Source organism: Schistocerca gregaria, chromosome 7 (assembly GCF_023897955.1).
Source record: "Schistocerca gregaria isolate iqSchGreg1 chromosome 7, iqSchGreg1.2, whole genome shotgun sequence".
Taxonomy (NCBI): domain Eukaryota; kingdom Metazoa; phylum Arthropoda; class Insecta; order Orthoptera; family Acrididae; genus Schistocerca; species Schistocerca gregaria.
The window spans coordinates 351241993-351267458 of NC_064926.1; the positions used below are offsets into that span (position 1 = coordinate 351241993).

Consider the following 25466-nt stretch of genomic DNA (forward strand, 5'->3'; position numbering starts at 1 on the left):
ATGGAATAAATGGGTAAGCCGCCTGGAAGTATTTTTCACGAACTACTGCTTAATCATTGCACATACTTGGTTTAAGAATCATGAATGGATGTTGTACACTTGGAAGAAACGGAAGAGGTGTGGAAATACTCGAAGACTTGAGACAGATGAAATGATGGTAAGTCAGCGATTCCGAAATTTCCGACCGATTATAGGGTAGAAGTGGATTTTGACCATAATTAACTACAAAGCCAAATTGAAGGAACTGTAGGAAGTTACGGAACTGAGGAGTTGATACCTGGGTAAATTAATAGATATAACGCTTGTTGAGAATTTCAAAGAGAGCATTAGGCATAAAGATGAAATTGTGAATCCAGCAGTCAAATAGACAAATAAATAAAGCCCAGTACAAATCCCTCTATGACAGACGAGATACTGCAAATTTGGTGCAGTGAAGCGTGTGTCCAAGTCACAGCATTATAGTAAAACCCAGTATTTACGAACGAGCCAGAGACTACGCTGAGTAAACACTGTTAAAATACGAAACATGGTTAATGACTAATAAAACACACCGAATACTTCCCCATACCTAAACTTCACAAAACTTTGGCCGATGTCCGCACGTCACTCTAACTACACAAAAACATCAAAACACGGTCTGCACGCAAATAAAAACCAGCCACTGATCAGGACAAGTCTCTTACAGTAATATTAAGGAGAAGAAGGGGTATGTACCACGATTTTTACCGGAATATGCAGTTTAAATGTTGGATCATACATACAAATTCGCTGCAGACGAAATCCTAACATCCCTAATGTTTGCAGACGGCATGGGAACTAATTTAGACCTTTGGTTGATTTAGAGTGGCAGCCACAGGACACACAGAGTCTAAAGTAGAAGGTAAAGTACGTATGTAATTTAAATAACAAAAAAATCCGGTGTTACATATTTCTTAACATAAATATAAACCTTACGTAATTCAGAAAAATGAAAAGAAAAACCCATTTAGGATGCGACAACTGTGGTGAATTATGTCTGACGATTAGGGGACCCATCCTTAATTCTATATTACTCACAGAAAGCAAGGTAAATGTTTTCAAAATTTCAAAATGATAAAAAGGAATACTGGCTTCCAAAATAAGGAATCGAATGGAAGTGCACAATGCTAAGGCAACAAATTCTACAACAAAAATGCAGATCTGTAGAAGTAACCATGATCCTGGGAAAGACAGGTATGGGCTATAGGAAAAAAAGAAAAGAAATAAGAGTAGTATCGTATGAATAGCTCCAATGACAGGCTATTACAAGGCAATGGAGGGCTGGCTGAAAGGTAGAGGGAACATACGGAAAGACAAATCAAGTGAAAAGACCAATAATGAAAAGTTTGGAGAGATTCGAACCCATTTGGAGACGTACCAGCAGTCGTTCTCCCCATGCTCTAGGGAGGGTGAAGGTGGAGGGGGAGGGCGGAATTGACAGTGGTAGTCAATGTTCACTCCGTCGGATACCATAAGGTAGGTTGGAGATGTTGTGTCTAGTGGTAGTAGAGTGGTGGCACCGGTAGTAATAGAAGTAGTAGATTTTAGTGAAGGTACAAGGCGGCATGTAACAGCATATCAGGTGATTCGTATTTCTTTCCTGTACCGTATTCCTAGGTCGGTAGTTAATTAACTGTTGTTGTACAGAAGATACGTAACTACACCACGTACACACGTTATTATCCTCGTTTTTCAGTAAAATAAATTATCGCTTTCCTTCTGTGGAAGTTAGGCAAAGGGCCTAATATCATTGCTGTGTGGCGCACTTAAGATGAAGGTAGTTAGCGGCACAGCCCGCACAAAAAAGATCTCCGTGAGCTCTATGATGGTAAACAATTGATTTCATCAGTTCAAGAAATTCAGGAAAAGCACTGACTTAGATGTGAAACATTCCGCACCTACGTCAATACTCCCCTGTAAGGTCCACGCAGAGATTCCTAATTGTAACAACTTCTTCGCATAAGGAAATAGGCGCGTCTCGTAAAAAGGTCGATATAACAACCATTTGTTCTTCAGATACCTAACTTTCTTATTTCAGATCGCAATTTTGACAAGTTTCATTGTGCTGTTGCTAGGCGTTTTCCTTCCCTTCACAGTTTAGTTCATTTCGCAGGTGCTTTTTGCCGCAGATAGCTACACGTTTAACTATAGATTTGATTGACAGTCCTGAATAATGAATCTGAACTGTCATGATTCTGCTATCAGACTCAGCTATCAAAGAGCAATGCTAGAGGCCGTGCGCTCTGACGTAAGTAGACATCCAGCAGCGGTGGCGTACGGAACCTCTTGAGGGCATGTCTTCCTCGACCTCCCTCATTCATGGGCGCGTCTGGCACCAAGTGTCTTAGCTTGTGGTTCCATCGCGAGAGACCAACTTTTCTAGGGGACACAGCAGAATTACAGGCATTGGCTGCTAGCGGGCATTGATTTAAAACAATGGGGAAAGTTGCAAATTTGTATCGGACTGGGATTCGAAGTCGAATCTTCTGCTTAATAGCCTGAACCACTGACAGCTACGTCATCTGGAGACAGTGGTTATCGCGACTGCGTGGGCTCCCCTAGCACACCTCCTGCCAGGCACGAATTCTCAATCTTTCCATACACAACTAATGGGTGCCCGTTGCCCACTGTCCTCATTACAGGGCACTTTTCTGATTCCCGTAAGAGTTAGAGCCTGGTATGTATCTGCTCAGGGGAGTTCACTGCCTGTCGTCGCCTAAGTTATATAAATGCGGTGTCTGTTCTTTCAGATACATCCGGAAGAATTGTGTTTTTTTTCCTTGTCTTTTTTTTTGTGTCGTCAGTCTTCTGTCTGGACCGATGCGGCCCACTACGAATTCCTATTCCGTCACAGCCTCTTCATCTCAGAGTAGCACCAGCAACCTACCTCCACAATTGTTTGCTGGATGTATTCCAATGTCTGTCTTCCTCTATAGTTTTTGCCCTCTACAACTGTGTCTGGTACCGTGGAAGTCATTTTTCGATGCCTTAAGAGACGTCCTGTCACCCTGTCCCATCTCCTTGTCAGTGTTTTCCACATTTTCCTTTCTCTCCGATTCTGTGCAGGACCTCCTCTTTCATTACCTTATCAATCTACCTAATATTCAACATTTGTTTGTAGCACCACATCTAAAATGCTTCGATTCTCGTGTTTTCCGGTTTTCCTACAGTCCATGTTGCACTAGCATGTAATGTTGCGCTCCAAGCGTACATTCTCAGGTACTTCTTCCTCAGAAGAACGGACACCAGTTATATATACTATGTGACACCACTCTTCTGACGATACCACTTATTGATTTATACTGCACGCTACAGCAATTCATCCGCGCGAATTAAACTTATACAATACGAATGTCATACCTTAGGAAATCATATATTTAGAACCTATGCCACAGACAGAGCTGACGTTTGATTTACACTGTTGTACAGCATGTATCAACATAAGAAGTCGCAAGTAGCTGATATAATACCACGTTTCAGGAAAAGAGATTTTATCCTTAATTCATGTTCCGTGGCCCCGATGTTCTGTGCTTTCATGAATGCTGTGGAAAAGGCTTAAAATGGCTCTGAGCACTATGCGACTTAACTTCAGAGGTCATCAGTCGCCTAGAGCTTAGAACTAATTAAACCTAATCACACACATCCATGCCCGAGGCAGGATTCGAACCTGTGACCGTAGTGGTCGCCCGGTTCCAGACTTGTGGAATAGGACTGTGTATGCTTCCACGTACATGTCTGGAATTGAGATTAGCATATATCTTTCGTCATCTGTTGCTCTGTCTATATGGAGCCCTTCAAAGCATACCTTTCGCTTCCCCATTCGTCAATATATTGCATCTATCAACATTGAACACCGACCATTAATTACCTTGAAAACACTTATAACATACAGTAACCGTTGATTTTCGCAACTAACATGTTAGTAGTATGTATTAGCGCATATCAATAGGATTCCGAAGGTTTTAATATCTTGAGGGTAGCAGTTAGTATACGCCGAAATTTATCAGAAGTAACTGCGCTTAAATATTAGATATCACTAAGAATGCATACTATAGTTTTCCTTTTTTGTGCAGGAAGAAATTCGGATTGTACGAGGTGGACTTCAACAGCCCAAACCGAACGAGAACTCCGAAGGATTCGGCGGCTTTCATGGCGGACATCTTCCTTAACAAACAGCTGCCTGAACTGAGCTGAAGCTAAAGACATGTCGCCTACAGCTGCATTAATGTTCCATCTGTCGTTATGTTTGACCATTGGAAATAAACATTATTCATTACTGGTGATACAAATATCATTTGTTTCAAGAATTGTTAAAGTAGTTGTTTAAAAGAATTGCTCTGTAGAACAGAGTAATTATTTGTTTCTCTGATATAAGTTTATTAATCACAGGACTCTCACCTAGTCTTTTTATGAATTTCTCAATATACACTCACTCTTCTGTAGAGCAAACCTTTGTTTTACCAAATTTATTTAAAATAGACTAGCATCACGTAACGGTGTAAAAGGTGAAAGAAAACCAATGCAATAAACTGGAACGCCTTCCTGGTTAGCTGAGCGGCGTAACGCACGGCTTTCCGGAGTGTAAAAGAGCACCTGGTCCCCGGCACGAATCCGCCTGGCGGACTTGTGTCGAGGTTCGGTAAGCCAGACAGTCTGTGGGTGGTTTTTAGGCGGTTTTCTATCTGCGTCGTCGAATGCGGGCTGTTTACCCTTATTCCACCTCAGCTATACTATGTCGGGGATTGCTCGGCAAACAAGTTCTCCACGTACGCATACACCACCATTACTGTACCATGCAAACTTAGGGGTTACACTCGTCTGGTGTGTGATGTTCCCGGCTTGGGGAGGAGGGGGGGGGGGTGTTTCATCGGCGGGTGAACCGCAAAATAACCCTGAGTTCGGTGTGGGGCAGCGGAGCGGTGAAGTGGACTGCGGTAGTCGTCGTGTGGTTGTGGACCACTGCGACTGCACTGTGAACGGAACCTCTCCGTCCTTTCTAGGTCCCCAGTTAACATACAACATACATAAAAACTGAAAGTATATAGATAAGCTTAGGCAATACCAGTAAGTACCTCAGAAAGACTGACAGAGGTGATACGTTTATTTACTTACAAGAATTCAGAAATACACTCTAAGCCAGAGGAATAAAAAAAAAACACCACGAAAGAACTGTTCGAATGGGACAGAAATCTGTGAATGTGATGCACATGTGTAGACTCACAAATGTCTGTGTCGTCTCCATACACGTCTTCTCTTGTGATCGGGGCGCAGTTCGAGGAGAGGCTCATCGCTGAAGGCAACTTTGCTCCAGTCGATGAGAATCCAGGCCGAAGAAATGTGTAGCGATGCACCGGACGGCAGTGGGATGCTAGACATTGTCGCCCATCGTACGGCCAGACTGGCAGGAGTGATGGTCTGCATGGCAAGACATCCAGAGATTATATTACAGCAAGATAAAGGAACTGAGAACGTTCGGATTATTATATGCACGGCACTCCAACCAGCTCCGGATTTTGACAATCTAACGGGCCATTTGGACAGAATTTTCCACGGTATCCCTCAGGCGGAAATCTGTCAATTGTTTCAATCACTGCTAAGCCTAAAAACTGCTTTCATTAGGGCCAGAGTTGGACAAACCGTTCTTGACTTGCTCTATTCGGGTAATTCTCTCTCTTGAAGAAATCATCCAATTTTTTTGAAATTCCAAACGCTCCAAGATAAAACCAAAGTGAAAGCATTCATTTTCGAAAAATACGGAATTTGTGTGATTAATGTGTACAAAGGGAACTGTTCAGTTCGCGTACCTATCGGTAATTGTGTGAATTTTTTGATATAGCTTATATTTATATGTTAACGTCAAATTCTAATGTAGAGCACTACAATACACGATAAATGGAAAATGATACTTTTCAACACGATTTAGAATCGCAGCAGAGTACTCCAAAATTTCAAGCGGCAGCGAAAATTTAAAAGCTTAAAATCGACTATGAGTAGATCAGCGAAATCAATGTGACTACCTATTTAAGCGCTAGTTTATCCACTTTTGTAACGGAATAGAGGAGTTATTGTGCATAGTATGTATTGGAAATGAACTCTCCAGCTTTCCAGAAGTCTGTGACATCAGATGTCTACGGGCCTTCCCGTAAATTACGGGTCGTTATATCGTGGTCGTGGAACTGGCGCCCGACACATCCCACATGCTTTCCGACGGGTGCAGATCAGGAGAATCTCATCTGTTCACTATAATATTCCTCAAAGTACTGTGCGGTTCTGGGATTGTGACGTGTACAGTTATTCTGCTCGGACAGCACAGCACAATAAAACACAACACAATCAACCTTTCCAAGACCGTCAACCCTGAGTGTAATCATACATTCGCTAGTAAACCGCCTCTCCCCTCTACTGTCCCGCTGTCTCAGCCCTGCCCCCACCATCATCAACACTGTCGTCTAACTGAAGTTTAGAGCAAGGATCTTTCTTTAAGCACTTCAATTTTTAAAATTGCGAAAGGTTTATTGAGACTTAGCTTTGCTGACGTTTTATTAAATCACGAACTAATGAGATAAGGAGATAGTTGGTACAGCTTATTTCTAAACACGTTTTCTGTTAGAATGATGAAGTAATTCCCAGTGACTCGTGAATGGTACTCTCAGCTACAGCTCAGAAAAGAAAACTGGCTTTCCACTGTGCAGATATGCTCTTGTCACAAAACATGCTCCTTCAGAACCGTTTTCGTCTCTAGTGACATTTGATTCATCCACACCTTGAACTGCTGGTTAAACTGTGTGCACAATACATAGTAAGTTACATGACTGCCTGATTCCTTATTTCTGACATGTCAGCAACTGGAAGACTTTAGACTGGTAATGCTTTGTATCTGAGAACTGCCACTACTGTTAATAGCAACAAGGACAATAATAATAGTTACTGTACTTACTTTTAAGGGCTTCTACACACTTCAGCAGCTGCCTTCTGTTCCTATTCGCCAGCTTTCAAGACCATTGCAGTCTTCATCTTCGAGAACTCTCTTCATCATCATTGTAATTATCCCGATCACCGTGTAAATCTCGACCATCCACACTTCCTCCTTCCTGGTGGCAACCTTTCCAGGGTCGCTTTAAGCCGTTATCCTTGCACCATTCATCGTAAGTGGCCCACACTATAATTTCCTCATTTCTTCTACGCTCTGTCCTGGATATCCCGACTGCCCCGCTTATTCCATCCATCTCTATTGCCTGTAGTCTGCTCACAACAACTTCAAAAATAACCGCCGTGTCCGGCCTTTCAAAACGCAGTGAGCTGTCTGAAACATGTTAATCCAGAACACAGATATAAAAATATGTTTGCCTTTAAAGCAACTAAAAACACTTAGCGACAGTAAACGTGCCTGCTCATATACACTGAAGCGCCAAAGAAGCAGGTGTAGGCATGTGTATTGAACTACAGAGACATGTAAACAGGCAGAATACGGAGCTACAGTCGGTAACGCCAATATAGTACAACAATGGCAGGTTATACAGGTGTATGTGAGTCGGAACGTGGTGTTACAGTCAGTGCACAAGCGATGGGACACAGCATCTCCGAGGTAGTGATGAAGTGGAGACTCTCGTGTAAGACCGTTTCACGAGTGTACCGTGAATATAAGAAATCCGGTAAAACATCAAATCTCCGGTACCGCTGCAGTTGGAAAAAGATTCTGGAAGAACGCTTGAACAAGGACTGTTGAGAATCGTTCTGTTTGATAGAAGTGCAACCCTTCCTCAAACTGCTGCAGATTTCAATGCTGGGTAATCAACAAGTGTCAGAGTGTAAACCATTCAACGAAACCCCATCGAAATGGCTTTTTTAGTTCCATTGATTAAAATCCCGCTCCCCTCTAACTCTATACGTTTCGCTTCTGCAAATACTCCATGCTCAAAACAATTTGCTACTATTTCCAAATTCTCGTAGATGGTAAAGATCCAATGCATCCTGACCCGCTTGCAAGCTCAATTTTAGCTCTACGATGTCCCTTAGACAGTCTTTTCCTTTCCCCCTGCCTAAAAATAACTACACCGTGCACGTATCCCATATTTGTAGCTTCACAGATTTTCCTCAAACATTCACTATTTTTGATTCAAACTCAACGTCGATTTGTGGCTACTTCCATTCTTAAATTTATATAATGCGAACTGGTGCAATAGACGCGACTTTCCTGACCCAGCACTGTCTATAACTAAAAATTTAAACAGGCAATCGTACGACTCTGACATCGTTGAACACGTTTATTACGGTTTTGCCGCAAAATTTAGCCCGACGCCTTTATTCCACCAGAACTGCGTTTGATGTGTCCTCCAACAACACTCTACATGCTTCAGACGCTACACATCTTCTCAGTGACCTGAAAACAGGGATCATCATTTAAACAGGAAATCGTATGACACTGACAACGTTCAACATATATTTATTACGGCTTCGCCGCAAAATTTACTCCGCCGCATTTATTTCTCCAGAACGGTGTTTGATTTCTCCTCCAACAACGCTCCACATACGTCAGACGCTGTACTTTTCCTTTTGAGTGACAGGACAAAGACTCTACCACTTTCTGGATCGCAAAGCATATGATACTTCATGCTGTAGTCTATATTCCTGGTTTTCTCTGCGCTTAGCACCTCTCTTCACTCTCTCTTTCTTCCTCTTTACTTCCTGTCACACGCTTAGAATCACATCCAGGCAACCCTTAAATGGCCATAACCGCCCAATGTGTACTATCGTTGTTCTAGTTGGCAGCTGAAGCTTAACATTAACGGGAGATGTGGTTTCAACAACTTGGTATGCCAGTTGATACCTCGCGAGGAACTTCTTCGTTTTCCCTTTCTGCCTGTAGGTGCTGGACAGCCTCTATACTGGGGTAAACTTCCTTTCCGCTTCACTGTGTCTCCCTGCCTTACCAAAGTTTCGTATTCGCGTTTTGTACCCGCTTCCAAACATGCGGAATTGTTCTAGCGAACTGACGTACAGATTCTCCGGTCCTTCCTTTCTGCAGCTTCACTAAATCAAACGGTGACGACATTTTTCGCTCGTACACTACCTCATATGGAGACAAACCGGTATTTCTATGGACTTTTGCATTGTAAGCGCATACAGTATGCTTCAAACACTCGTCCCATTGATGGTGATGAGAATCCACATAAAAACTCAACATCTCCCCGATTGTTCTGGATACCCGTCCTGTCCTTCCGTTGGTCAGTGGATGCAACGCATTCGTTCTCAACTTATTTACGTTCAACAATTTACACAGCTCCTTCATTAAATCCGACGTGAAGTTGGTTCCTTCGTCAGTGATTATTGTCTCCGGTACACCAAAGTTCAAAATCCAGTTGTTTACTAACGCTTGCGCGACCATCGCTGCCTGTTGATTTGGCATAGATACCATCTTTACGTACTTCGAAAAACGGTCTATTATTGTCAGAACGAATCTGTTCTCCGAAGGTGTTCTTCTAAAATGTCCTAAGACATCAATCCCGCGCATAGACAATGGACATGGCGCTTCGGGTAATTATTGTAGCTGTATCTGTTCCCGACTCAAATCTACTCTCTGCGCACATGGTACACAATTTTGACCTACTGATCCATATCTTCTTTCCTACCTCTCCACCAATACCTCACTGCCACTCTCCTATTCGTTGCTCTTCACCCTCCATGACCAGATAACACGTGATCATGTGCTTCTTTTAATAGCTTATTCCTCAACTTCTCTGGCACTACTACCCTTTCCCTAACTTCCGTTTTCCTGCACAGAAGACCGTCGCACACATTAAACTGAGGATGTGTCGGGTACAACTAACAATCGTTATCCACGTCCTGTAATTTTTGCCATACTGCTGGGTCATGACTTTTACTTTCGTCACCTTCCTACTTAGTGCATCCGCATTACCATGCTTCTTCCCAGGCTTGTGCACCATCTTGTAGTCGAATTCACTAAACCCTATAGCCCATCGAGTGAGTCTAGTGGACGGATCCTTCAACCACAGCAACCACTTCTATGCAGCATGATCTGTCACTAACCGAAATCTTCTCCCATATAAATAACATTTAAAGTAAGTGATTCCGTAGATGACGCTAAGCATCTCCGTCTCAGTTGTTGAGTAATTCCTCTCTGCGGCATTCAACTGCCTGGACACATCGGCTACGGGATGTTCTTTCCCATCAATTTCCTGACTAATAACTCACCCTAATGCCTGATTCGATGCATCGCACACTGGTATAAACTCCTTTTCAAAATCGGGAAACACAAGAACCGGACTTGATTTTAAAACTTCTTTTAGTTTGTCAAACACTTTCTGACACTTTTCTGTCCTTTAAAATTTCGCACTCTTCCGCAACAATCGTGTCAACAGCTGTGCTAAATTTGCAAAACTCTCATAAAGACTTCCCTTAAGCGCTGTCTATGTTGCTCCATACTACTTAAAAACACTATAATGTCATCCTAATAGACAAGTCACTGCTGTGGTTTCAAACCCCTCAAGACACTGTCTAGCAACCTCTGAAACTTTGCCGGAGCGTTTCCCAAACAGAATGGAATTCTAATGTATTGGTAATGTCATCCAAGTGTAGAGAAAGCAGTTTTTGGGCGATCTTCTGGAGCCACCTCTAAATGATGATAACCACTTGTCAAATACATCGTAGAAAAGTACTGGCACTGTCCTATGTGATCTAAAGTCTCCGATATGTTTGGAATGGGGTATGCGTCCGTTACTGTCTTATTATTGAGGTATCTGTAGTCAGAACAGAACCTGTATTTCTTAGTTTCATCCGTAGATTGTTTAGGCACAACGACAATGCCTGCTTCCCAGCAACTATTACTGTGATCTATAACATCGTCCGCAAGCTGCTGATCAATGAAGTTATCCACAATCTGCTGTAAATACCTCGGTGTTGTGTATGGTTTACGGTAAACAGGTGCTTCATTCCCTGTTGGTATCCTATATTAAACTATTGGAATTGCTGGTAACGGCCCTTGAGGAAAAAAACAAATCCTTGAACTCCCACAATAATTTTTCCATAAGCTCTCGTCCTCCTTTCAAGTGTTAATTTTGCCGCGCAGTGCAGTTCTATGGGCTGTTGGTGGTTGATCGCCTCGCCTACCTCTCGCACATCAGTATTCGTCATCTTGCACACCCAAATTTGCTAGTAAATTTCCTTTCCTCAAATTCACGTCCACAGCGCTAAAATTATCCACATTCACGTGAACTACTCGCCCGTCGTTTCCCTCCTGTACGCGTACAACACTACGTTTCTCAAAACAACCCAGTGAACCCAAAACTTCATTGTCTTCCATTGGTTTAGTAACACATACCGTACTCACAGGTAGATTTGACTCCACACTTGGCCAAAGCGACTTCCCGGTCCCACTAAACACACACTCATGCGAATTAAGCCTTACTGCATTGACAATAGTTTCCCCTAGCGGAAATAGCATTCCACCAAGTTCCACAGTTCGTTGTCCATGGTCAGACAGGATGCTGATGCAAGAAATCTACTCCTAGGATCATGGCGTAGCCTTCGCTTACCCATAGTACTACCTCCATGCATGCATTAAATCGGACTTTCCCTATGCGAAAGTCAAATGGCGTGACCTCCTTATCCCCCACTCCACGCAACCTATAACGTGGTGGGTCTAACTTCCTTTGTCCCATTACATTCTTAGTAGCCACTGACTCTTGAGCCCCTGTGTCCAACAAAATCTTATAATTTTTAGTGCCTATGGATACAACCACTGAAAATTCCACCTTTTCATACGTATTCGCAGCCCCATTAGGTGGGTCTTGGGCCCCCTCTGTCATTTTAACGATTTTCCACCTCTCATATGTCCATCTTTCCATCCTCCTCCTACAACAGAACACTATTCAATTCATCGCTCTGACCCAACTCGTAAGTATATTCATTAATTTCCCTTATCCTGTCCGCAAATTTCTCCACCGTTACCCCAGGTCTCTTTGTCATTGTACTTAACCTGTCCCTAAAGTACAGAGTGCTATTCTGTTTCTTGCATCTTTGTAAAAGCCCTTCCTTTAACTGCTTAAACTGTCCTACCTTCCTTAAGGCCTCCGAATACCTTAAATATGTTTTCACTTCAATTGTTATTCTAATCTTGGCTACATGTAACAACTGTTCATCAGACCAACCTCTCATCGCAGCTGAAATTCCAAGTCCTCCACAAACGAAGCACATCCTCAGGTGCCTTGCAAGAAAACGAAATAATCAGACTTGCGGCAGCTGGATCAATCTCCTGCACCCTAGGCAACAACGACTGATCAGATGTGGTTTCCAGATTATTTCTAGATGTTAATTCCTTTCTCAACTGCGTATTGTCCGCTACAATTGTGCTACCTTTTCCGTCAAAATCCGCATCATTTCTGATTCTGACACACCCTGCGTGTTTGACTCTGCCATTGTTATGCTTTTGTTCCCAGTTAGTCCCGAAACAAAATGTTTAAGTACAAGAACAACCTGACTTCCTACATCTCCGTATCATCACACCCAATATCATCATAAACCCCTACAATTGTAATCAAAAGCCACAAAAGATCTTACTGCCCCAAATACACTAACACTTATTCTAACAACAAAATAACATGCCCAAGCAAAACATCTAAAATGTGGGTCTTGACATGCCATACACAAAACACAAACAAAAAAGAAAGAAAACGACAACCCTAAAAATTACAATTTTGACAGCACTCACCAAATCTTGTGACTGTAATGCAGGTGGTGGGCTACAATGTCGTACTGGATAGGCGATGTCCGCTATTCTGACACCAAATGTAGTGATATCAGGTGCCAAATGTGGCGTACTGACACTCGGCGAGAACTTTCTAAATGATTTATTGGTCTCCACTACAGTGCTCTGTTCCTCTCGGTCTGCGTCACTGGGTCCCACAATGCTGAGGCCACCGCCCCAGCGAGACAGTGCAATGTGTGCTGTGTGTCAGCCTTGTAGGATCGCGTCGTCAGGGCTGCACCTGCAGCCAGCTCACCAGCTTCTTCCCTGTTGACTCGGCCCTGCTCCGCTGGGAGCCGCCGAGCGGCCCGCTGCGTCCTTCGACGCTGTTGTACCTGGTAGTAGCGAGCCGTGGAGTGGCCCACCACTGGCAGGCGGGCTACAGACCCCGCGTCGGCCTCAGAGGGTCTAACCAACGACCCGTCGTGGGCTGGGACGCTGGCGCCCCATCTGTTGCTGCCTGTAGCCGGTGGTGCAACACGACCCACCGTCCAGGAGAGCAGCCACACTTGAATGAATCTCGTTGGAAAACGGCACCTATTTATACTCGGCTGTCTGCCTCAGTTTCGCTAATGTGCCACTTCACGTCACGAACGCACCACTCCCCAGTTGCACCAGTGGGCCCCTTCTTGTAACTTGCGACATACAAAGTTCTGCGTTTACCCTTTTCAACGGTTTGATGGCCCATGAGACCTCCATTCTACTTCACAACCATTGGTATGCATAACTCACTGCAATCCGGCCCACACCTGGCTGTAGTGCTCCGAATATCGCACAAAACTAACTTTCCCTATCTTAAATGGTGGTGCCGCTACACCTTGATGGCTGCACGACAAAAATTTTATGCCTCGTCTTGTATCCGTCAACACCGACATTGAACTTGATAACTGGAGACATGTAGCTTGGTCGGACGAGTCTCGTTTAAAATTGTATTGGGCGGATGGACGTGTATGGTTATGGAGATAACGTCATGAATCCATGTACCCTGCATTTCAGCAGGGGACTATTCAAGCTGGTGGAGGCGCTCTAATTGTGCGAGGCGTGTGCAGTTGGAGTGGGACTCCTGATACATCAAGATACCACTCTGACAGGAGAAACGTATGTGAGATCCTGTCTGATCACCTGCTTCCATTCATGTACATTGTGCGTTCCGACGGACTTGGCAATTTCAGTAAGACAATGCGGCACCCCACACGTCCAGAACTGCTACAGACAGATTTCAGGAACACTATTTTGAGTTTAAGTAATTCCACTGGCCACCGAACTCCCCAGACACTGACATTGTTGAGCATATCTGGGATGCCCCTCGACGAGCTGTTCAGAAGACGAGATCTACGTGCTGTTGCGGATTTATGGACAGTTCTGCAGGATTCATGGTGTCAATTCCATCCAACACTACTTCAGACCTTAATCGAGTCCATGGCACGTCATATTACGGCACTTCTGCATGCTCGTGGGGCCATACACGATATTAGGCAGGTGCACGAGTTTCATTGGCTCTTCAGAATATATTTTTAGAAACCCTGCACCAATAAGCGACAACACAAGTATAAAAATCCTAACGGCACTTACCCAAAAGAAAATGATCGTAGATATCTGTCTGAGCGCATGATGTACCACTCACTATATAGATTTGAACAAAATGCTTTGAAACAGCTTGAGTCTTTTAAAGAAGATCAATCGTTGGCATCTATTAACAACAAAGTTTAAAAGTGTATTCCTATCAAACTGTAAAGCTCACCCTTCATTCGTTTGTGCTGTCAATTTTCAAATGGCACCACCTACACTTGTTGCGTCAACTGACCTTTAGATAAAACAGACAGCACATTCAACAGCGGATAGACAACACGTAATCTCGATGGAGAATTAGCTGGGTTAGTAAACATAACACTTCCATATCAATACTCGACTTTGACTCCAAATATAAGTCGAGCTCCCTTTGATTTGTAGATCACCCTGCGAACATCTACTTTAATGCTATCATCGAAGTTCAGTCCAAAGAAACTGTGTGCCAACCACGCAGTATCAACTCCGCATGAGAACAACTCCCAAAAGACTTACTTGCTCTTGCATTCCCTGGAGGTGACAAGACCGTGATCTGATCCGCGCATAGTGGTTTAAAGCCTCATCCGCCGCCTAGCTGGATGTTGAGGAAGACGTTCCCAAGAGAACTGACATCGCTATCCTTGAATATCGATAACGGAGAGTATCAGCCATGTTTTGGCTCTTTAGTGTGTAACGACTGTTATCTATTTCAACTTCTTCTCCCCAGTGACAGTCGTAAATGTTTCACATTTTTGAAATGACATTCTGGTGCTGGATACCATTCAATAGTATGCTACTTCACTACCTCCGTTTCAATGTCTTTTTCGCCTCCTTAGAATACTGAACACAAGGTGGTAGCGATGTACCTATTGAATCGCGGGACTGCCCTCCGACACTTGCCCTGTTTCGTCTATCCTACTTTGCATAGGTAGGACACAGTTCTTGCACCTGAGAAGACGTAAAGACTGGCGGAACGAAACAGGCAGTTCTGGAGGTAAAAGAATGCGGCGATAACCAAGTGAACAAATAACCAAAGAACGCCTGAGCGTAGAAAAGGCGTCTAAAATATGCAGGGTGTTACAAAAAGGTACGGCCAAACTTTCAGGAAACATTCCTCACACACAAAGAAAGAAAATGTATTATGTGGACATGTGTAAGGAAACGCTTACTTTCCGTGTTAGAGCTCAATTTATTACTTCTCTTCAAATCACATTAATCATGGAATGGAAACACACAAACAGAACGTACCAGAGTGACTTCAAACACTTTGTCACAGGAAATGTTCAAAATGTCCTCCGTTAGCGAGGATACATGCATCCACCTTCTGTCGCATGGAATCCCTGATGCGCTGATGAAGCTCTGGAAAATGGCGTGTTGTATCACAGCCGTCCACAATTCGAGCACGAAGAGTCTCTACATTTGGTATCGAGGTTGTGTAGACAAGAACTTTCAAATGCCCCCATGAATGAAAGTAAAGAGGGTTGAGGTCAGGAGAGCGTGGAGGCCATGGAATTGGTCCGCCTTTACCAATCCATCGGTCACCGAATCTGTTGTTGAGAAGCGTACGAACACTTCGACTGAAATGTGCAGGAGCTCCATCGTGCATGAACTACATGTTGTGTCGTACTTGTAAAGGCACATGTTCTAGCAGCACAGGTAGAGTATCCCGTATGAAATCATGATAACGCACTCCATTGAGCGTAGGGGGAAGAACATGGGCCCAATAAAGACATCATCAACAATGCCTGCCCAAACGTTCACAGAAAATCTGTGTTGATGACGTGATTGCACAATTGCGTGCGGATTCTCGTCAGCCTACACATGTTGATTGTGAAAATTTACAATTTGATCTCGTTGGAATAAATGCATATCCGTAAAGAGAACATTTTCACTGAAATGAGGATTGACACGTTGTTGGATGAACCATTCGCAGAAGTGTACCCGTGGAGGCCAATCAGGTGCTGATAGTGCCTGCACACGCTGTATATGGTACGGAAACAACTGGTTCTCTCGTCATACAGGGACGTGGTCAACGTTACCTTGTACAGGAGCAACTTCTCTGACGCGGACATTACGGTTATCGTCAACTGCACGAAGAATTGCCTCGTCCATTGCAGTTGTCCTCGTCGTTCTAGGTCTTCCCAAATCGCGAGTCATAGGCTGGAATGTTCCGTGCTCCCTAAGACGCCGATCATTTGCTTCGAACGTCTTCCTGTCGGGATACCTTCGTTCTGGAAATCTATCTCGATACAAACGTACCGCGCCACGGCTATTAACCCTTGCTAATCCATACATCAAATGGGCATCTGCCAACTCCGCATTTGTAAACATTGCACTGACTGCAAAACCACGTTCGTGATGAACACAAACCTGTTGATGCTACTTACTGATGTGCTTGTGCTAGTACTGTAGAGCAATGAGTCGCATGTCAACACAAGCACCGAAGTCAACATTACCTTCCTTCAATTGGGCCAACTGGCGGTGAATCGAGGCAAATACAGGACATACTGACGAACCTAAAATGAGCTGTAACATGGAAATTAAGCGTTTCGGGACACATGTCCACGTAACATCTTTTCTTTATTTGTGTGTGAATAATGTTTCCTGAATGTTTGGCCTTACCTTTTTGAAACACTCTGTGTACAATAATCCAGAGAGCAACACAAATACCAAACATAAATCAGACAAGTTCAAAATTCTACTGTTCAATGGCGCGTAACTGAGGTGACGTAAGTCACGGACCACATCTTAATATCGTTTCAACGGCCCTTTGTAGTGCATAGTGCTGCAGCTCGACGCGACATGGACTCAACAAGTTGTTGGAAACAGCCTGCAGAAATATTGATCCACGCTGTCTCTATAGCCATCAATAACTATGCCCCAAAATATGTTCGATGGGATTCATGTTGGTCGATATGGATGGCCAAGTCATTCTGTCGAACGGTTCAGAACGTTCTTCAAACCAGTTGCGAAAAATAGTGGCCCTCTGACTGACATTGTTGTTTGGTTACTTGAAGTCCATGAATGGCTACAAATGGTGTCCATGTAACCAAAAGTAACCATTTACAGTCAATGATTGGTTCAGTTTGGCCAGAGGGTCCTGTCCACTCCGTGCAAACACAGCCGGCTCACTCCATGTGGAACCACCACAAGCTCGCACAGTACCTTGTTGACAACTTGATTCCATGGCTTCGTGGGGTTTGCACAACACAATTTAGTCTCTTTGTTCTAACGCATACATTTGTAGTAAGTTCCACAGTGATTTGAGTGGTTATTTCGCACAACGTTGCTTGTCTGTTAACACTGACAGCTCTACGTAAAGGCCATTGCTCTCAGCCGTTGGTGAGAGGTAACTCCTGTTATTTTCTATTCGTGCACATTCTGGACTCTGTGGATCTCAGAATATTGAATTCCCTAACGATTTCCGAAATGTAGTTAGCCATGCGTCTACTTCCAGCTAACATTTCGCGTTCAAAGTTGCGTGGCCATAATTACATCGGGAACCTTTACACATGAATCAACGGAATACAAATGACAGCTCCGCCAATGCACTGCCCCTTTATACTTAGTATGCTGTCACCGCCAGACACCGCATTTGCTAGGTGGTAGCCTTTAAATCGGCCACGGCCCGGTAGTATTCGTCGGACCCGCGTGTCGCCACTATCAGTGATTGCAGACCGAGCGCCGCCACACGGCAGGTCTAGAGATACTTCCTAGCACTCGCCCCAGTTGTACAGCCGAATTTGCTAGCTATGGTTCACTGACTAAATACGCTCTAATTTGCCGAGACGATAGTTAGCAAAGCCTTCAGCTACGTCAGTTGCTACAACCTAACAAGGCGCCATTATCAGTTAATATTACAATTGTGAATCATGTACTGTCAAGAACGATGTTTATCCTTAATGGATTAAAGTTAAGTATTCCACCAGCTACGTCCGTTGTTTCTAAACTCTAATTTGCTTGTCTTGTTCTAGACCTCACGCCAGCCTGCGTGAGCTAAATCGCGTGCCTTTCGGCCTCCTCTAGTAACACGGTGTTGGCTCTCCTGCCAACCACAATACTTAGTGTACGCGATGCTACCGCCATCTACAGATGTGCATATCGTTATCACACGACTTGTCACCTCATTGTATCGGTTCAGAGATTAGCGACAGACAGGCCAGTAATAGCCGGGCCGCGGAATTTAGTGGTGAACACTGGTCAGAGGGCAGCACCGTCTCATGTGCTTGCCGCGTGTGCCGCGCCTCGCGTGACGGCAAACAGCGGCTGTCTCCAGAAGTCCGGATATTTCTGATGTGTTCTTCCTATCTATACTCGGCCTTGGCTCGAAATCCGAATCATCGCTCTATACAGACCTGCTGATATCCTCCAGTGAGTGAGGCATGTTCCTCGAAAATCGTACTTCATGATTCGACTGGTACTGATTATTTTCAAAAGAGAATACGTCAGTTCAAGCCACCGGTTACACTGGTGATTACCTCCACCTGGAGGTAGGCTTTCAACGAGGTAGGTGGAGTATGCTCCTGCACTGTCGCTTTGTAACATGAACCATTGCCGAAAGTTTGAGTATATGACTGGACAACAAGTTGGAGAAACCTTTCTCAACAACTTACAATCTCAAAATTACCATGGACAGCGACGACAAGCGTCTGACTTTCGTACAGACTTCATGACTAACCAACTCACTGCCCCACTCCCCACATAATTATTCCGTGATGGGCATTCTGTGTTGTACATAGCCACCAGGCCGCCCCCGCGCCCTGCTAACCTGATCATCAGGACCTAAGCAAAACCAACTGTCGTCGGAGAAGTGTCGACTGTTTGTGTCATCAGTCATCTGGCAGATTTGACGCACCCCGCCACGAATACATCTACTGTGCCAAAACTATAATCTCAGAGTGACAGTTGCAACCTATGTCCTACATTATTTGCTGAATGTATTTCAATCTCTGTCTTCCTCTACAGTTTATTTCTCTACAGCTCCCTTTAGAACCACTGAAGTTATTCCCTGTTGGCCTAACAGGTGTCCTATCATTCTGAATTTCCTTGTTGTCAGTGTTTTTCATTTATTCCTTTCCCCGCCAGTTTTGTGGAGAATATCCTCATTCTTTACCTTATAAGTGCACCTACTTTTCAACGTTCTTCTGCAGCAGCATATATGAAATGCTTCTATTCTCTTCTATTTCGGTGTGCTCAAAGTCCGTGCCTCACTGCCATTCAGTGCTGCTCTCCAAACTTACATTGCAAACAATTTCTTCCTTTAATTAAGACCAACTTCTGATATGAGTAGACTTGTCTTCACCAAGAATGCCCTTTTTTCCATTTATAGTCTCCTTTTTATGTCCTTGTTTTGTCTCGTGTGTTATTTTGCCGGCTGGGTGGTTTCTCGCTGTTGTCATTTCTGGCTACTTATCATCACTTTCGTTTTTCCACCACTTTCTCTCACTTCATATTCAGTACTCATTAGACACTTGATCCCGTAAATCCTTTTCGCATTCGGTGAGGGTAGCAATAACATTAGATAATCTTAACACTGAGATCCTTTCACTCAGAATTTTAATCCCACACTGCTTCTTCGATGTATAGATTGAAGACCAGGCGTTGAAGACTTCATCTCTGTCTTATACCCTTTTTAATCGGAACACTTTGTTCTTAGTCCTCCAGTCTTATTGTTCCCTCTTGGTCCTTCTAAATGTTATATATTATACGTGTCTCCCTACAGCTCACCCGTATTTTTCTCAGAATTTTGAACAGCTTGCACAATTTTACATTGTCGAGCGCTTCTTAGAGGTCGACAAATCATATGAATGGGCCTTCATTTTTCTTCAGTCTTGCTTCCGTTATCAATCGCAATATCAGGACTACCTTTAGCAAAACCAAACAAAACGACGTGTAACAGAGTTTCAAATTTCTTTTGTATTCTTCTGTGTATTATCCTAGTTAGCAACTTGTACACATAACTATAAGCGATAATTCTCGCATTTGTTGGCTTTTGTAACCTTGGGAATTGTGTGAAAGACGTTTTCACAAAACTGTGATGATATATCGCCAGTCTCATACAGACTACACACCAACGTGAGTAACCGTTTCGTTGCCATTCTCCCAATGGTTTTAGGAATTCCTGGCGTGTATTGTCTATCCCTTCTATCTTATTTGTTTTTAAACCATAGAAAGCTCTTCTAAACTCTGAATCTGATACAGTACCCCCAGTATCTTCCCTGACGACTCCTCTTTTTACTTCTATCAAGTCATCCCCTACATAGGGGCCGTCAATTTACTCTTTACACGTATCCGTACTCCACTCTACATGTAACAGTGAATTCCCATTGCATTCTTAATTATTCCGCCCTTGCTTTTAATTTCACGGATGGCTGTTTTGATTTTCCTATATGCTGAGGTACTCCTTCAGGCAATCATTTGTTTTCGATTTCATACAGCCTTTCGCCTTAGCTTGCATGCATTTGCTATTTATTTCATTCCTAAGTGAGTAATTTCTGTATTCCTACTTTTCCCTGAACATTTCAGTCCTTCCTTTTTTCATCCATCAGCGGAAGTATTTCTTCTGATACCCATGGTTCTTAAAAAGCTCCCACCTTGTAGCAAACTATGTTTTCCTTTCCTAGTTCTGTTATTGTTCTTTCTAGAGATGTCTATTCACTTTCAACTCTCCGCGGTACCTATAGCCTCAGAGAACTTCGTTGGTATGTCTACATACCTTAATAGTTACGTATGCCAGTCCTATGCACAATGATCTCTCCTGACTACTGTCGTAAGGTTCAGCCTGCTCTTCATCATTACTAAACTGTGATCTGAGAGTATATCTGCTCCTGAGTGCATTACAAGCAAATATCTGTTTCTGGAATCTCTACTCTACCGTGATGTAACATTACTGGAATATGCCTGTATCTCCCGGCCTTTTCGAAGTGTGCCTCCTCCTCTTGAGATTCTTGAACAGAATATTCACTATTAGTATCTCAAATTTATCACAGAACTAGCTAGCTTTGTCCTCTCTGAATCCTACTATCAAGTCCATACTCTCCTATTATCGTTTCTTCCATTCTCCTACTCCCGCATTCGAATCCACACGACTACTAGATTATCATTTCCATTTATGTACTGAGTTTCCCGTACATCACATCCTTTCTCCATCTCTGATTTGCTGTCGATTCTCTTGTGAACAATCTCATCACTGAACTGTTCACTGTAACTCACTCTATGTCCTACATTCCTATTCACAAATAATCCTATTCGCGTCATCTCATTTTCTGCTGCTGTTGCTATGTACCTATTGTTGTCTGACCAGAAATCCCTCCCTTTTTTCCGCTTCACTCTGAGACACCCTGCTAAAACCGAAGGACTAGACAGATAGTTTAAGTTGTGGAAAGGGGCCAAAATAAGCGGAGGTCAGTTATACTAGAACATAACACCTTTTATTTCATCAAACATTACAAGAGCCAAGAATTTTTTTTAAAGGATACGCAGCTTTAGTTTTGGAACTTAATTAGCGGCTAAATGGGCCGTACAATGTCATTCCATAAGGCTATGACCGCTTTAATTTAAAAACGGCTGAAAGCCAATAACTTAAAACGCAACCAAAATCAGAAATTTAAAAGGCAAAGCATTATCTTGAAACAGTTCCTTAATTAGGACCAAAGAATCTGACACTTATGGAGCAAAACCACTTAAATTCAAAACGGCTGAAAGCCCAACACTTAATGCTCAATGACATTAATTTAAACAATAATGCCAAAGGCTATACGTAAAACAGTTCTTACATTACGCTGACAGCTTAAGAGCAGAACAAATTTAATTCAAACTCGACTGAAAGCCCAAAGAATCTGACACATTAAGAGCAAAACAACTTCAATTCAAAATCGGCTTAAGGACCAACACTTAAGACTCAATAACATTAATTTTGAAAAATGCCAAATGCTTTACGTAAAACAGTTCCTAAACTAGCCTGAAGGGCAAACAATCTGACGCCTTAAGGGCAAAACAACCTTAAGCTAAAAATCGGCTAGAAGCCATACAAGTACAAACATCAACAACAAACAAGAAAAGGCAGTACACCCAAGGGCGCTAGAAGTTCCGAGGGTCGGCCTGGAATTCAAACACTAACGCTCGCTTAGGTGAGCCAGGCACTCAGCCCAACCATTATCGATCCAACGACAACCCAACCGACAGACAGTCAATGGACCCACCGAAGAGAGAAAGTCTACATCACCCGACCAGCAAACAACAAGGAGTTCAATGAAACAACGTAGTAGGTATTGGCACCCACAACCAATTATACATTGAGCTGTGAAACTACACACCATGCTGGACAGTGACAACACAGAGAGGAAAATACACTGCCTGAATTTACATCAATGGCCATGGCAGGTAACTAGATCGTTAACGGCCACAAGGCAGAAGATTCCGCTGGTGCACTTCAATTCAAATAACCAAGTACAGTTAAACTCCACAGGAAGGTGGCTAGAATTTTCTATTTTGAAAATACATATTGTTGCTCGCGGGAATATCCCAACAGCCAACAACGAACTCCAAACGACACAATGTGAACAGCCGTGACTTGCTGGTAGGTTAAGTTAAAACTCAACTTTTATGACCACTATCGGTGAGCGACAAACCTCGTAGCAAGGGGAACAGCACCAAACTCTCCGACACCGCATAGAGGCCGCCAGCGGGACAGGCCAAATCTCGCGAAGCTGATATTTCCTCGCTGCTTGACGCCAACCGACCAACTGCCCAGGGCCGGAAATGGTGAAAGGACCAAATATACGTTGGCTTATGAGACGACCAACAGAACGACCAACGGACGGTCGTACTTCTCCAACTTCTCTCCGTCGGACACTTCATGTGTGTCGCCAGTTGTCAGCGAGCACTGGCTGTCGGCGCCTCACCTGCGCTCCGCCCCCGACTTCACTGCTGGTCCGTCCCGGACTGACTGCCAGACATGCGACGACCCGGAAATACTACTGGTCGCTCCAGAGATAGTACGACAGTACACTTATCGATACACTCTGCTGCTGCCACTCACGGGCAAATAAAATATGGCTCTGAGAACTATGGAACTTAACTTCTGGGGCCATCAGTCCCCTAGAACTTAGAACTACTTAAACCTAACTAACCTAAGTACATCACACACATCTATGCCCCAGGCAGGATTCGAATCTGCGACCGTAGCGTTCGCGCGGTTCCAGACTGTAGCGCCGGCCACGGGCAAGTAAGGCAGGAAGTTAGTGACGCCATTAAATTGAATAAGAAAACGAGGCGGCAGTACGGTAATAGAAGATGACACACAATAAATGGGATAAACGAGAGCCGTACACGGCTCACACTCTAGATTGGACATTAGCATTACCCTTTCCAGATTTTCTAGCTTCGCTACCACGTCCCAGCTTCTGACATTCCACGCCACGTAGGGTATTGATTCCTTTTCAAATGATCACCTACTCCAAGGCAGTTCCCCACTGGAGATTGGAATGGGTTATTAGTCAGTAATCTTTCGTTAATGGAGAGATCACAACGACACTTTTTCAATTGCGTGCCACAAGTCATGTAGATACACATTGTGTATTCAATGTAGTTGTTTCCATTACCTTATACATCCTTATGCCTTTAATCACTGCTTATTCTTCCAGCCTTAGGGGCAATTTACCACCCAAACGGCAAGAGTGTGCCCTGAACCTCTGTCTGCTCCTCCGCCCTGTTTTACAACCATTAGGAGAACAGATCTTCTGCCGACAATGTTGATGATTTTTATTCAAAATATAAGCATTGCCACAGTTCTAAGCCGTGACTGATGACGTTTCGATTTTTAATAGAAGGCGCTACCCCTAGGCCACGGAGAGGACAACTCGAAGCAATTCGCACAGATTCACCATGTGATAAGGTTGCATTCTGGTATGGTCGGCAACGCTCGGTTGTCTCCAGAAACGGAGAAAGCAATTCTGTTGCTTTCCTCATGGGAATCCAACGAGCCATAATGTGTAGATTTTGGTCACGGTGGTGCTGCTGTTGTCGGTGGACTATCACTCAAATATAATTGCAGAATTTTTGATCTGATGACAGCGATTTAGTGCACATCAAATTGACTCGCAGCTTCCCATACCAACTGAACCTCTTGAAGTAAAGCGAAATATGCTCACTGCGTACACTTTAAATGTTTCTTCCAGGCACGTTGAAACACTAAAAAGGGTACAAACGCCACAATGCTGTCTCCCTTTTTGGAGACACAGCTCTTTCTATAAACAACAACTAGAATTCCGGCTTACATTAGCTTCTATCGAGCTGGTGCTTTTACGTAGCGAATTCTTATCGTCAAAATGTATGAAGATTACGGTTTCTGATAAATAACAAAATGTTCATTTACTACGCACTTTAAAATACACAGCAAATCGGAGTAGAAACATGTCAACTAGTGTTTTGATTTCATCTCAGATTTATTAAGATCGTATGAGGTTTCCCTGTGTCGAATGATACTTATTTCTCAAAATTTTACGTTTACTACAGAAAATGTCAATTTGCTGCATTGAGAAGGCAGCAAGCAGGAAGCTGATTCCCTCGGAGGCAGAGCTAGCGACTGAACTCGTATATTACGCCATGCTGAATGACGAGAATGGGGAACGGAAAGCGAGACTTGAGAACAAATCTTTTATTGTATTCTATCGAATTGAGGACCTAGAAACGACGGAGAGGGTTAGTCCTCGCCGTAGCCCGAAGTGGTACACCACCCTACAACAGACAACAGCAGTCTTGTGTGGTGGAGTAACGATGGTGTACGCGCACATGGAGACAGTGTTAGCACAGCAATCGCCGACATAGTTCAATTGAGGCGGAATAAGGGGAATCAGCCCGAATTCGCCGAGGCAGATGGAAAACCGGCTTAAAAACATTCCACAGGCTGGCCGGTACATCGGGCCTCGACACTAATCCGCCGGGCAGATTCGTGCCGGGGACCGTCACCCCTTTCCGCCCGGAAAGCAGTGCGTTAGAAAGTACGACTAATCGGGCGGGCTATGAACAGATCTTACTCGCCGGACATGCATAGCAAAGAGCACTAGATCTCTGGCGCGACACGGCGAATTTACTTTGTTAAGCATTTAGGATTAGAGTCTTTCTTCGGCATAAAATGTAC

At 43.7% G+C, this 25466-nt stretch overlaps 1 protein-coding gene across 1 annotated transcript in view; it reads left to right on the forward strand.

Moving 5' to 3' along the window:
* LOC126282016 (myrosinase 1-like) overlaps nt 1-4467 on the forward strand; it is a 65037-nt gene extending 60570 nt beyond the window's left edge. The window contains exon 11 of the mRNA XM_049981409.1: nt 4092-4467. Within this exon, the coding sequence (XP_049837366.1) occupies nt 4092-4212 (121 nt within the window). The 3' untranslated portion in view covers nt 4213-4467. The remainder of the gene's footprint in view (nt 1-4091) is intronic.
* The last annotated feature ends 20999 nt before the right edge of the window (nt 4468-25466 follow it).